At 42.7% G+C, this 14,804-nt stretch overlaps 1 protein-coding gene across 1 annotated transcript; it reads left to right on the top strand.

The window, feature by feature from the left end:
• The first annotated feature begins 3,448 nt into the window (after nucleotides 1–3,448).
• Nucleotides 3,449–10,590, top strand: LOC106583857 (terminal nucleotidyltransferase 5A). The gene is made up of 2 exons (XM_045704727.2): nucleotides 3,449–5,925; nucleotides 6,482–10,590. The coding sequence occupies exons 1-2, from the start codon at nucleotides 5,497–5,499 to the stop codon at nucleotides 7,259–7,261; spliced, it is 1,209 nt and encodes a 402-aa protein (XP_045560683.1). The 5' UTR covers nucleotides 3,449–5,496; the 3' UTR covers nucleotides 7,262–10,590.
• Nucleotides 10,591–14,804: the final 4,214 nt, after the last annotated feature.

The raw sequence follows: 14,804 nt of genomic DNA, 5'->3' as shown, positions 1-14,804 counted from the left end.
ATGAGAGAGGTCAGACCGGCTCGTTTGCTCTTAATGAGATAGAAATTCTCATCATGCCGCTAGAGGACCCTGGACCTCCATGGCCCTCTGGGTAATGCACATACTGACACCACATCCCATGCATCTCATACAGCACATTAAAATAGGTCTAACTAGAAAACACACGAGTGCGCTCTCCCCGGAACCGCATCGCCAAAATTTGAGGGCTGCTCCTCTATCCAACTCATTAGCGTAATGTGTTCATGTGTCATTCCTCTCCATATGATCTGAGGAATTAGCTAGCTAGCTAGCAGTCCTGCTCGACTAAAGGGACTCTCGCTCACAATTAAAAACATGTTTAGTTAGCTGTTGTATTTTGTTTTCAAAACATGTTTCAAATGTCAACGACCTTCATTAGTTGGATGTGGATGATGCAGACGAGTGAAGAATAGTGACTAAGACATTAGATTCAAACTCCCCGACCGTCTCTAACTCTAAAGATGAGCTCAAAGGGGAGATGATGTGGCAGTCTGAGGGGATGCGACACTTCACAGTGCATCAATCCAATGGTTCTTGTCAGCTGGTTGGCACAGTGAAAACCCCGGCTTCTCTTCTTAATTTATTGGACCGAACCGTCCTGATAGTTTTTTTTTATGGACCCTGGAGGCAGGCGTTCTGTAACTGTAAAAGAATGGTTTTACGAGGGAGAGGGCCAACAGTCACAGTTGAGAAATAAGATATTTTCAGACGTTGGGTCCCTACCGTGTTGCATTGAAATGAAGTCTTTTCAACAGTGGCGTGTATTCATTTTGTACTTGTACGCACACACACAGAAATCCGTACCATGGACAGCCACATCATATTTAGTTTACGTTGAATGGACTAAATAGTTTTTGGAATCTTTTAATTGTCACTGTACTAGACTAAGCAGAGGCGATTTGATGATGTTGAAATTGTGCTGGAATAGTGGAGGCAGCTCCTGTTTTCTTTGAGACTTGCGGTAACTCTCCGTGGTTCTAAATCAATAGTTGTTTAGTGATCCGAAAATGTCAGAAACATTAACTTGCTTGACCATGCTGTAGCTCATGTAACTGTTTGTTACATGCAATATGGTTTGTGGACAGATGTTGCTCTCCGGTTTTGTGACGAAACAAACGTGTGGTTGAATTTATTCTGCTGCTTTGTCTTCTTATTTTCTCGGCCTTTAGGCCTTTATATCACGGTGGCAAGGCATATGAACTAACATGTTATAGAGCAAACAACACAATTATCACAACACATAAGTTGTAATATGGCATTTTCCCCCAGGCTTGGCTTCCCCAGTGATTTTACCCACACACCGCTACTGCTTTTCAAAGCACTCACTGATTATGGCATCTCTGAAGATAAAGTCATCTGTAATAATAGAAAATTCAGGATTGTCCATGCAACTAGGATGTTTCCAGTCACCGAAGCATAATGTGACAATTTTTGCATATCCCTTTTTTCCCCACTATGCAGCCCCTGTCAACCATTGTAGAGGAATATACACCTACTGTCTCTATGGCAACCACTCTGATTTGGCTGGAGTGGAGATGGCTGGTGCACAGAGCTCTTGAATGAAGGCCTACCCATACCTCCACACCTGGGAAATAGATTGAGTCCTCACATACATTTCCAGATGTGAGTTATTGTTTGAGAGACATGTGATCTCTCATTGGACCGTCCACCAATCAAAAGCTGGCTATCCCAGTATAAGCCAGTAGTGTGAATGAGATGCATGATTCGAATAATCTGCATATGGAAGTATGGCTGTGAATGTATCTGATCTAAGTCTCTATAATGCATCAAATCAAAAACATTTGTATTGGTCACACATGTTTAGCAGATGTTATTGCAGGTGTAGCGAAATGCTTGTGTTTCTAGCTCCAACAGTGAAGTAATAGCTAACAATTCACAACAATACACACAGATCTAAAAGTAAAAGGATGGAATTAAGAAATGTGGAACTATTAGCACGAGCAATGTCAGAGTCAGGAGAATAAATATATAATGTGCTGGGATGTATAGACATTATGGACAGTATGTGGATAGAATATTTAGTATATCTGTAGAATGTGTAGGAGAGAATAGTATATGTACAGCAATAGTTAAATAGGATAGCATTTGACTAGAACAATACACACATCTAAAGTAAAGGAATGGGATTAAGAATACATAAATATTTGGACGAGCAATGTCGGAGCGGGTGTGATTGTAAATGATCAGTGATCTATGTGAATGCGATTGCCTCTGACCCCCTGTTGTGATGAGTGTGACTGTGCAGGTAGGCTCTGGGATCTCTGCTCTGCTGTGGGCTAAGAGCAAATGGAATAATCTGAGTTTAAAGAGCTGGGTGGCTGCACAGCCATATAGATGCCCTGACGGCTGCCCCACCCCAAACGGCCATGACATGGCACAGCAAGTGTGCTTGGCTTTGGCAGGTTTCTCTCTGATGTTTGATGGAGATGAGCGTCTGTTCTCTGTTTATCTGATGCTAGCTGTCATGCTGTGCTGCACTGTGCCATGGAAGTTCAGTCTGACACTGACAGAGTTGTGTCAGCTGTTTCGCTCACACTTCAGCAGAGAGCATTAAGCCCAGGGGGTATGATGATGGGGGGGGGGGGGGGGGGGGGGGAAGGGATTCAAGACAACAGAGACTGCTAATGTCCACAACACACATTCACAACACTAGTTAGCCCAGGCCAGGTGGTATATTGGCCAAGAAGAGAGAAATACCATGGTTGCATACAGGGACTAAACTCATATTGTCAGATATTTCAGGGCTGGTCACATCCCGTTCACATTCATAAGACCACTGAGCTAGTCAGGCCTTCCAGAGTCGCTAGGCTAAAGTCCCCTCCACATTGGTAAGACCCCTCCCACATTAAAAAATAATAGAATACTATAGTAAACTGTAGTATACTGTAGAATACTATACTACACACTGTAGTATCCCTTAATCATGTGTAGTACTTACAATAGAATGTTGTAGTATACTTTAGAATACTATAGTAAATACTACAGTATTATCTGCAAAAAAGGACTGTAGTAAATACTACAGTAATGTCCACAAAAACACTACACTTTTTAACTATAGTAAATACTACAGTATTTAATTTGTGTATACCCTGCCCATTCTCCACTCCCACATTGCAATTTGTGCCACACATTAGTGTGAAACCTACATGCCAAGTATAGACCACATATTGTGTTCCCTACATTGTCATAGAAAAGAGCAGAAGCTCTGAAATATCCGTTCAGACCCCAGACCTACCTACCTAACTACAGGTTATGGAAAATGTGCTCTTTCAGTATTTCTCCAGTAGGTTTCCTGAAAGAAGTGGAGGCTTTCTCCATGTCAAAGATAATAAAACAAAAACACTATAGTAAATTCTACAGTGACGTCTGCAAAAACACTACAGTAAATCCTACAGTATACTATAGTCTGTAAAAAAAAATATGTCATTAATTACAATAGTATATACTACAGTTTTATTTTACTACAGTATTGATACTATACTTAACTGTAAATACTACAGTAAATACGACAGTATTCACTGTAGTGTTTTTGCAGACGCAAACCACTACAGTGAATACTACAGTAAAGTCCATAAAACACTACAGTGAATTGTACCATTTTCCTGTCAAAATGTATCGAGTACTTTTGGGTGTCAGGGAAAATGTATGGAGTAAAAAGTACATTATTTTCTTTAGGAACGTAGTGATGTAAAAGGGAATGTTGGCAAAAATATAAATAATAATGTACAGATACCTAAAAAAAAACTACTTAAGTAGAATTTTTAAGTATTTTTACTTAAGTACTTTACACCACTGCTCACAATATGTTGTTGCTGGATATTTTTCAAATGACTCAGATTTGGTTGGGATTGTACTCCAACTTTTTCCTCTTTCCCATAGAGGGCGGTATGGCAATGTCAACGCAAAGTAGGCTTTTGCTCCACAATTTCTGTATGGTCTATGAAATCCTGCAAGTCAAAATAACAACTCTTATAGCGAAAACCTTACATCTCCTATAAATTTCAACTTAAAATAATGCGATTTCAACTCAAAGGAGGACACATTAGGTTATTATATGTTCAATTAACTGTTCTTGCATTTCATAAGACTATACAAAACTGTAATTTTATTTGTGTATATAAAACATCTATCAATATGGTCACGGCTGTAGTAACATAGCAAGCGTAGAAAGACGCCTGTGCGGTGTCCCTCAAGTTAGGTTAAATTCTGTATACCTGCAAAACGGCATCATCCGAAGTAAGAAGTCCGATTTGCTATTGGTGAGCACAGATTTCGCTGTAACTTTATTTTTTATGTTTATGGCACCTGGTATTTCCAGGTGGTCTCCGGTCCCAGTACTAACCAGGCCGATGGTATTGCCACAATAGTATATATTTTTTTCTCCCCGAATTAGGTCCCTTGGCTCATCTCTGCAACTACTCAATGGGATCGGGAGAAGTGAAGGTCGAGTCATGTGTCCTCCGGAAACATGACCCTCCTGGCCGCCTACTTCTCTGCTCAACACTGCTACCTTAAACCGGATGTTAGCCGCACCAATGTGTCGGAGGAGCCAAGGAAAGCCCCACCTGCCAAACCCTCCCCTACCCCGGACGGCGCTGGGCCAATTGTTCGCAGTTCTATGGGGGCCACGGCCAGTTGCGACAAAACCTGGGATCAAATCCCAGGCTGTTGATGTCACTCTAATTTATCTTCGTTCAAATGATAAGGGGGTTGTACATATCATGTGACATTCCTAAAACTGTACCTGCCTTTCAGCGAGAAGCAACGCCCACAAGCCAAGCACAATGGATAGGTAACGGTTAACTTTGATCGAAAACAAAAGTAGCCAAACTAAACCACATCCTTTGCACGTGACAAGTTACATGGAAGGCTTTAAGAATTTATTGGAGACGAACAGTGAACCAAATATTTAGAAGTTGCGCGTCACAATCCACGGGGATTCCACAGAGGGCTGATCACTGCAGAACTGCGTATTCATGCAAATTCAAAAAATCATAGGCGTGCCTTAGGCGATGGAGTCACAGCCCGAACACAGAACTCCTGGTATACCAACGAGCACCAAAGACGGTGGTGCGCACAGCTCGGATACACTGAGTGACAACCGATGAGGAAACGTTTCACGCTCTTTAAAGAAAGGAAAAAAGGCAGAAGTGAATATCTTTGAGAGAAGATCTTATTTACTGTCCTCCCTCATTTCACGACAAAAGACGCGCGAGTCAACCGGAGTACGCAGCTGTCATTTCTTTACTGCGCATTGAGTAGCCTAGCCTATTTCGATTTGATTTATGTTTCAGTATAATATAGAGGAGATACTGCACTCTGACTGAAGATACCGATGTGGATGAAGTTGACATTGCCCCTCTATAGCCTACTGTCACTGCGCGTAAAATCCACATTTGGATTCCGACCTGTCGCTAAAGAAACTTTATAGTCAATTGCCGTTTCATTTTCTCCACAATGTCTGAAGAAGATAATAGCTGCACGGGTGTTAGTACTATAACTGAGGTTGAAAGCAGCAATATCAGCGTTCTCGGCTGGGAACAAGTGCAGCGCCTTGATGCTATCCTGACGGAGACCATTCCCATCCACGGCCGGGGAAACTTCCCCACTTTGGAGATGAAACCCCGACAAATAGTGAAAGTGGTGCGTAGTCGAATGGAGGAGAGGAATATCCACGTCCGGGACGTGCGGCTAAACGGGTCTGCTGCAAGCCACGTTCTTCATGAGGATAGCGGACTGGGCTACAAGGACCTTGACCTGATCTTTTGCGCGGATATGAAAGGGGAAAGTGATTTTCAGATTGTGAAGGATATCGTTTTGGACTGTCTCCTGGACTTCTTACCTGACGGGGTGAATAAGCAGAAAATATCACCATTGACATTAAAGGTAGGCTACACTTTCCATGCAACATTTATTGAAATAAATCAAATAGCTATTTAGAAATGAATTTCATTTATGAATATGGCTAATTGGGCTTTTACGCACCTTTTGGCCTTTTGCACATCATTGTGCATGAGATTTCAAAATGCAATAAGACAAGTTGACTGATTAGTATAATTTTATTCAGTTAAGAGGATTGCAGTAAACCCATTTAAAGCAGATCCAGTCTCCTCGGCCACCTAAGTTCAATAGATAGGGCAGTCAATGTTTGTCCCTTATTGTAGGCAACAGAAAGATGCAAAGAAAATATGGGCCCAATGTAATCACATGAATACGTCTTTATATGGAGCTATGCAAGATTGCCTGTTCCTGATTTAGTGCATGTATCGGCTTAATTTGATTTAGATCAGGAGTAGGTGCCTTTATACAGTATTTTTAAAATCCATTGACAGGTATTTATTTTAACTGAACAAAGTGCCTTTATAAAGTATGTAAACAGTATTTCTATCCATTGACAACTGGAGCTAAAGACTTCTTTTCCCCGTGTGTTTCTGTCTGACAGGAAGCATATGTGCAGAAGATGGTGAAGGTGTACAATGATTCAGACCGCTGGAGCCTCATTTCCCTCTCCAACAACAGAGGCAAGAACGTGGAGCTCAAGTTCGTAGACTCTCTGAGGCGGCAGTTTGAGTTCAGCGTGGACTCCTTCCAGATCAAGCTGGACTCCCTGCTGCTATTCTATGAATGCTCTGAGAACCCCATGGCCGAGACCTTCCACCCCACCATCATGGGTGAGAGTGTGTTTGGGGACTTTGGTGCTGCCCTCGACCACCTACGCCAGAAGGTGATCTGCACCCGCAACCCAGAGGAGATCCGGGGCGGCGGCCTGCTCAAGTACTGTCACCTGCTGGTAAGGGGCTTTCACGCCGACTCCGAGACGGAGATGAAGTCCCTGCAGCGTTACATGTGCTCACGGTTCTTCATCGACTTCTCAGATATCAGCGAGCAGCAGCGCAAGCTGGAGTCCTACCTGCAAAACCACTTTGTGGGCCTGGAGGACCGCAAGTACGACTACTTGATGACCCTGCATGGGGTGGTCAACGAGAGTACGGTGTGCCTGATGGGACATGAGAGGCGGCAGACACTGGGGCTGATCGCCATGCTGGCGGTGCGCATGCTGGCTGAGCAGAACGTCATCCCAAACGTGGCTAACGTCACCTGCTACTACCAGCCAGCCGCCTACGTGGCAGACGGTAACTTCAGTAACTACTACATAGCCCAGGTACAGCCCATGTTCCACTGCCAGCGGCATGCCTACTCCACCTGGCTACCCTGCAACTGAGACAGCACAGGGAAAGGAAGGAGTGAGAGAGAGAGAGGGAGGGAGAGTCTGATTCATTCATCACTGTAAAGTGTTTTTCAGATGAATGAATGAGAGAAAAGGTATCCCCATGACCCACCATCCTGTATTGAATTTAAATGTGTTATGTTCTGTTAGAGCGTGATGGGGGAAAGAAAATAACAGCTGGGTCTCAGCTCCTGTGAGGTCAGTCTTAAACCAATGGCAGGACAGTTTACTGTGAAAATGCCACCCTGTCTGACACACAACCCAAGCTTGGGAAGTATGGGATGGGGTTTTGCCCAATACAATAGATAGGGCAGTCAATACAATAACTGTCAATGATGGACAAGAATGAAAGCCACAACAATACTTTCATTGACACTGATCTGGATTGACTGACTCTGTTGCGAACTGAAAAGGCTGTGGAATTGAGCGATAGACAGAACATAATGTGTGGCTGCATCTGTGTTCTGTGGTGTCCAGCTGCCTCCTTGGCCGTGAAGAGGATGCAGGCCCCTTTGCTCTCTCAGGGGTGTGTGGCTTGCACCCTGACGCGCGCCGGGCAATGTCCCTGCAACACAGGGGTTACTAGAGCACCATAAAACGTTCTTTATTTCTGGTGAGGTGAGATGTCATCGCGAGCTTTGAATGACAGAAACTACACCTTAACTAGTAATGATTGATATGAACATGATGATGTGTTTACAAACCAAAGATTTTTCATTTATTGTTTTTAATACCCAAGTTTGGTGGGGGAAGAAAACAAATGTATAATGCTATCTATATTTGTATATGTGAACGTGTTTTTAAGTGCCTAACACCAATCAGTAGTATAGACAGAGGAATAATGAGCAGCGGGCCATATCGTTTTGTGAATAAATCCAGTCTGGTTTTCATCAGGCACACAAGACAATAGCACCCCAGAGGCTTGTGAATGTAACCGTGAAATCCTGATTCAAATCCTGATACAGTCCGTGTTGATGTCATATTTTTTGGAAGACAACAACATATCCCCTTGCAGTCATAGAGTATTAGTCGATTGGGGAGAGATGGGGTTTTGCTGTACTTTGTACAAAGTAGTGTGACAGGTTGATACAAGACCTTGCGTTAGCGTTTGCTGATATTTTAAACATTCCAGCTCCAATTATTAATAACAGTACCTCCTCATAGGTGCGTTGAAGCCACAGAGACGAGAGCATTGTTTGCTGTTACTCTCCCATAGTCATTTTCAGACAAACAAGAAGAATATTAGCTTGTGCCGTGGTGCATGTACTGAGATGGTTTAATATTGTTTTGTTGTTCATGTCGACAGCTTTGGTGAGCTTTTCAGATATCAGCGTTAAAGAAAGGCAACATCCTGTAGTTTTCAGTTTCATATGGATCACTGTATATTCAGTTTCACATGGTTTAAACTTTACTGTATTTTGTATTGGGGTGCTTCTCTTATAACTCACCTTTTGTAGCAAGTTCACAGCAGGCTGAGGGAATGAAAAACCTGTGTCGGAAGAAATAGATACAGAAGGAAAGAGAGACCGAACGGATCAAAAGGCAAACAGACAGTCTGCGTGTTCCTGTGCTGCCTTCTAGTATGATATTTGCTGAGACACCTGTGATGATGGGACATTATTTGCTGTAACATCCTAGCAGGGAACTACGCAGCTGCCAAAGAGGTTGAATTTATCTGGGCTGTGTCTGTAGTGTATGCGCTCGCTTTGGGTGGGCTCAAACCTACCAGCAAATGTTGTGCCAAATGTTTATCTGCCGCTTGCCCAATGTTGAATGAGTGTTGGGCCTTTTGTCGATGGAGAGAGAGGTTGAGGATGTGTTGTTTTTATATAGAAGTACAGATATTGAGCTGTGTGGGGGGGGGGAAGAAAGAAACATGAGGGACAGAGGAAAATGTGAGAGGCAGGAAGCTGGGCTGGGGAGATAGGTGCAGCTGGTGAAGGGGTTTGTCTTGCTTTCACCACAGACAGACATACAGACAGACATACAGTGGTAATACCTCTTTCTCCCATCTTAAGATGACCTAAGCAGAGAGAATAGGCAGGAGAGAGAGGGGTTCTGGTACACACAACACAACTTTAGGGAGGTAGCCTATTAAGCCTAGCTTTACCTCTTATGTCAGGGCCTCTTCTCTAGGGGACTAAACCGATATCCTCGCATGCCTTATGAGCTTTGATAACATTTCCTGGGTTGGTGCACTGCCATGGTATTACTGTAAATTACCTGTTAATTGAGGCTAAGTTAGGCAGTGGTTGCATGATCTAACTGCTATGCTGTAAGGTCCAAGCCCATGGGGAAATACTGTCTCATGCTAATTCAGTTTCTCTAATGCCATTTCTCAACATCTGAAATATGTTCCTCAACTGATAGGAATAGATTTTTGACATAAAGATGAACACGAATGCTGATTCATCACCAGTATTGTGGGTCTTGGGGTGAGAGACAGTGTTATTAAAAATTGCAACATCGGTGTGCACTATACAAATCTAAAGTGTGTATCTTTAGAGAAGAATAAACAGTGTGTTCACTTTGGGTGGGATTCCTGGCTTCCCACTTCTGTACAAATGGGTCATGTCACAACTCTTTAGGACATCTTAAGGAAACTACTCTCTTTGTCTCCACTGCTGAGATCCTACTCTTGTCCTCTCTCCTCTCCCCTCACTCCCATAATGTGCAAGCAGTAATGCAGCTCCCTTAGGGAGCGAGTGAATGGACATCTAATGGAGTTCTACAGGCACTCCAAAGGGGATGTGAATCGACTTAGGTGACCACTGTGTGACTGTAACCTAGGTGGTCAAGAGAACAGAGAGAAATGCACTCTACTCAAATAATTTCTGTAGACTCCTTTTTCTCTATTTTGATATTTCACACATTCTGGTCTAACATATTTGTTCTTTTTGACTGTGTACATTTTGATGATATCGTCTGGATCGTGCAGGAAGTGTGTATTCTCATCTCTTCTCACTCTGTGAAATTGGCTCAGAACAGTTAAGCCAGCACCAGTCTACCATGTCGTTGGCAAGCAACACACAGGCTACTATGTGTTGCTGCGTTGTCTTGTATGCATTGTTTAAATTTTTCACCTCCTATTCATGCAGTCTTTTTCAATCAAACCACCAAAAATAGAAAAAGAGCCTGCCTCATGTATTTTTTTAATGATTGTTATTTTTTATAACTGTATCAGACCATGTTGCAGCGCTTTGGAGTCTGTGATCAGTTTGCAAACTATCATTTCTCAGCTTACATTTTTCTCTCCAGATCTTGTTAATGTCTGTTTCGAAGATAAAGGATGTTTTCATCATTAAAAAAAAATGAAAACCCCATTTTCATGTCTGTTTCTTGTTTGTAACAATGTTTGCAGGTTCTGTGACTGAATTGTGTTGACGGCGATGCTCAACTGTCTGCTCTATCTAGATTCTGATTGTTCCTGTCTAGCGTTAGGCTATTTCCCTAAACCACCCCCCCCAACGCTCAATGTCCAGGCTTGGCCTCAATGGTCTGCCCATTAAGGCAACTGACTTCAGGCTTCTTTTTCATGAGAGGGCATCTCTTTTAACTGACGCTAGCCATTCAGCAGCTTTTAGAAGGCTGGGTTCCCTGCTTACAGAGGACAATCCTGGCCAGATCCTGCCAGACCAGACCCAATGGGCACCGGCCAGAGATAACTACTCCACCGCTGCCAGAAATAGCTGGTGGTGAGTGGGAGGGATTTGCGTCCACCCAAAAAGAGACTTTAACGCTTTTGTGTTGTGAATATCTTTGCCTGCTCATCAAATTCTCTTTCGGAATTACTCCGTGCCTCCCATCCACACCACTTTAAATGTTGACTGACTGATCAGGCAAGGGCAGGGTAGCAGTGAATGGACCAGTTCCATGGATTGAAATGGAGCTCTAAAGCAACTTAGCTCTAGTATGGGTCACATGTCTCATTGTGTTCCACATGGAGAGAGACAGACAGAGTAAGATGAGCAAGTAAAGTACAGTGTAAGGAAGTAAGCTATATTTAGGAGCCATGATAAGGATATTATCCCTTTCACTGAAAATTAAATGGGTGACTGCTCTATGCTTGTAGACACACTTCACTTTTCCAAACCCATCAGAAGACGAGATACGAGAACGTTTGGACCATCTGATCACATGTACCTTCAGCTTCACCAAGATCTCCAATATCTCCTCAGTGCAGCTGGCTTCAAACACCAGAAAACGTATATTAGTGATGCCTACACAGCACATTCTCCAGTGTTGAATCAACACTGAGCATGCTTTTATTTTGAAAATGTTTAATTTTATTTGAACTTTATTTAACTAGGCAAGTCTGAGCATGTTAAGTGTAACATTTTCAGTGTTTATACAGCACCACACTTCCAGTGTTAAATTAACACTTTCCTTAGTGTAACGCCTTATTTGCATATTTCCCAGTGTGCCTTGCCTTTCGAGTGAAATGTAGAGTTTCTACCCATGACTGTATTTGTTAGTGACAGAGACATGGTTGTTACATTCATTCATTTTCAGCCCTGTGGCCTTCACCAAGTGATGTTCTAAGTGAATATGTTATCATTAAAATTACATTATTTAAGGCAATACATACTTAAGTCCTTATTTTGAGGGCCTAGTTTTACCCTTATGCTGTACACTAGCCTGAAACATATGGTTTACAGGTCACTTCAGGCCTGCAAGTCACACTATGCTGGCTTGCAAAGTGATGTGCAATTCCTATTGGAATCCAGCCTGAGTGGGGATATTCAACATTTGTAATTTGTATTTACCCGCAAGCTGTATTCAGAATGACTGCCAGGGTTGGGAAAACAGAGATATGAGACTACCTAAAGCATCTAAACTAGAACAACCATTACATTAACCGGGGAAATACGTCCAAGTAACAGATTGGATTGGTTTATAAAAATCTGTGATATTTATATTTGAGTAGCATAAGAATAATTAATCAGTCAATGCACATGCAAAAACAAAGAAAATAAAAAATGCCATAGAGCATGCTGGGAAATATGACAATGATGGCTGTGTTTTTTTGTTGTTGTTAATCTCTGATTATTACACCAACACTGGGGTTATTTAACAGTGTTAATTTAACTATTTACAGAGGTAATGTAATTTCTGAATCAACACTAGAAATGTTACACTGAAAAATCCACACTACTTAACACTGGTTTGTTGGTATTTGCTGTGTACTTAATGGCCTGTCTTTGCTTGAAAGGGATGAGACTAGACAAAACAAAATATGATATATAGCAGACAGTGTGCTTGGGGGAGATCCAAGGTCCACCGCCATGTGACTCTCCAAAAGACTGCAGTAGTGAAAACATTGGCAATAGTTAGGAGGCTCATATCATTTTTCAGTTAATTGATTACATGTTGTGGGAGGTTGTTGGATGACTGAAAAACTGATCTATCTTCTGTCCTTAAATTCCCTGATGCAGAGCTCCTAAAAAATTATTTAATGGCTTTTCCACCCGGGGAGTGGCCGGATACTCCATTGGATTTTCTCTCTCTCTCTCTCTCTCTCTCTCTCTTTCTTTTTGAGATTAAGGCTTTTATGGAATAAGCCAAGGACTGTTGGAGCGAGACTCGCCGTTGCCGACCCACCATGCAGGGACAGGAGCCAATGTTGCTCCTCCGAATTCATTAATGGCTTTTCCACCCGGGGATTGGAGAGTGGCCGGCTACTTCATAGGATTTTCTCTCTCTCTCTCTCTCTCTCTCTCTCTCTCTCTCTCTCTCTCTCTCTCTCTCTCTCTCTCTCTCTCTCTCTCTATCCTGCTCGCTCTCACTCGCTCTTCCTCTCATTTTTCCAGATTAAGATTGTTATGGAATAAGCCAAGGACTGTTGGATCGAGACTTGGCGTGGCCAACCCACCATGCAGGGACGGGAGCCAATGTTGTGATTTACGACGTGGCCTAGTCATTTCAATAAGGCGGCAATTTTCTCACTTGGAAAAGTATGGAACACTAAACAGACTGGATACGGCCACGATTCCTCACTTGGAGAGGCAATTGTAAACAAATTCCAGGGGGGTGAGTTGTAAAACATTTAGGGAGCGCTACACAGCTATGGTGAATACAGCCGTGTAGAGAGAGAGAGGTCAGAGTCACCGAAGGGTCACAGACAGCCAGTCTTAGACTACTACTGTTTTTAAAATCTATGAGGACAGATCTGGGGCCAAATGTATCAAGCATTTCAGAATAGGAGTTCTGTTCCAGTTATCTAATTCGCTGTCATCTTAAAGGACAGTCAGGCAGGCGTCCAGGCTTTTGTTGAGGGAGGTGTGTCGACGATCAATGACGAAAGGTAACAGGAGAGCTCACAGCCTTATTTGTGTTGCTGTGTGCTTTTCTGAGAACCTGCACTCCACTCAGTGCCAGTACTCCTCTTATTTCATACATGCCTCTAGTCTAGTGTGTTGAGGATAGTGTGTTATCTTTTATTATAGATAATAGAAAAACAGAGAGAGAGAGAGACGAAGAGAGAGAGGTCGGAGGAGCAGGAGTATCAAAGGGAAGACGAGTGGAGAGACAGACGGGGGGAATAAAGCGAGTCAGAGCAACTGAGAGGAGAGAGTGGGGTGATACAGGGAGAGCAGGAGAATCTGTGAGGACAAAATGGGAGGGGGAGAGAGATTCAGAGAGAATGAAAGGGAAGAGAAAGAGTTGGAGACACTGAAGGAGCAAGAGAGGGAGAGACTGAGAGGGAGAGGTGTAGAGTAGTGACATGCAGTCAGGGTAGGCGGTGCTTACCCTGTGACAATCTAATACAAAAATATATTACAAAAAGCCCCCCAAAAAATTATGATATAAAAAAAATCTATCAAATGTTGTTATCTGATATCTTTTCTCAATGATTCTGGTGGTTTTTAAGATATTTTTTATTGTTGCTAAAACTGTACCAGGGTGTTGATGCACACAGCCATTCCTGACTCCAGTCACTGTTAATGGACAGGGTCATCATAGGCGTCACTGCTTTGCCTAGTTTGAAGTAGCTTCATTCGTTGCATTGACAATTTCAAATTTTGCGCATGTGTATTGTCTAAACATTGTGTGTGTAAACCTGGGGTAATATATTACATTTTATTGTCACAAAGACCAGATAGGTGCAGTGAAATGTGTTTTTTTACAGGGTTAGCACACATGGAGCAAATTAGGGTTATGTGCTTTGCTCAAGGGCACATTGACAGATTTTTCAACTTGTTGGCTTGGGTGTTCAAACCAACAACCTTTCAATTACTGGCCCAAAGCTCTAACCACTAGGCTACCTGCCGCCCTAAACTCTGCACATTTGGGCGTGTCTACATAATATGGCACTCGCATCGCTTGAACTGAATGTAGCTGGCAAAAACAACCTTTAGAGGGTTCGAAGAGTGGAACGTCAACTATGATGGGTTAAGACCAGACAGAGGCAGAATACAGGAGCTCTATAAGACGTGACTTTATTCATGAGTACTCATGAGTATACAGTGAGTACTGGACTGTCCACTTGTCTGAAACATCATTACCAAATAACACATTTTACCTGGACTTTTACACA

The sequence above is a fragment of the Salmo salar genome, chromosome 02, assembly GCF_965601325.2.
Source record: "Salmo salar chromosome 02, fSalSal1, whole genome shotgun sequence".
Lineage (NCBI taxonomy): Eukaryota > Metazoa > Chordata > Actinopteri > Salmoniformes > Salmonidae > Salmo > Salmo salar.
The sequence above is the reverse complement of the archived record's forward strand: the minus strand, read 5'-3'. Positions and strand labels throughout refer to the sequence as shown.

Coding starts and splice junctions, on each gene's coding strand:
- LOC106583857 (XM_045704727.2), top strand. CDS start 5,497: ATGTCTGAAGAAGATAATAGCTGCACGGGTGTTAGTACTATAACTGAG. Junction 5,926..6,481: donor TATCACCATTGACATTAAAG/GTAGGCTACACT, acceptor TCTGTCTGACAG/GAAGCATATGTGCAGAAGAT.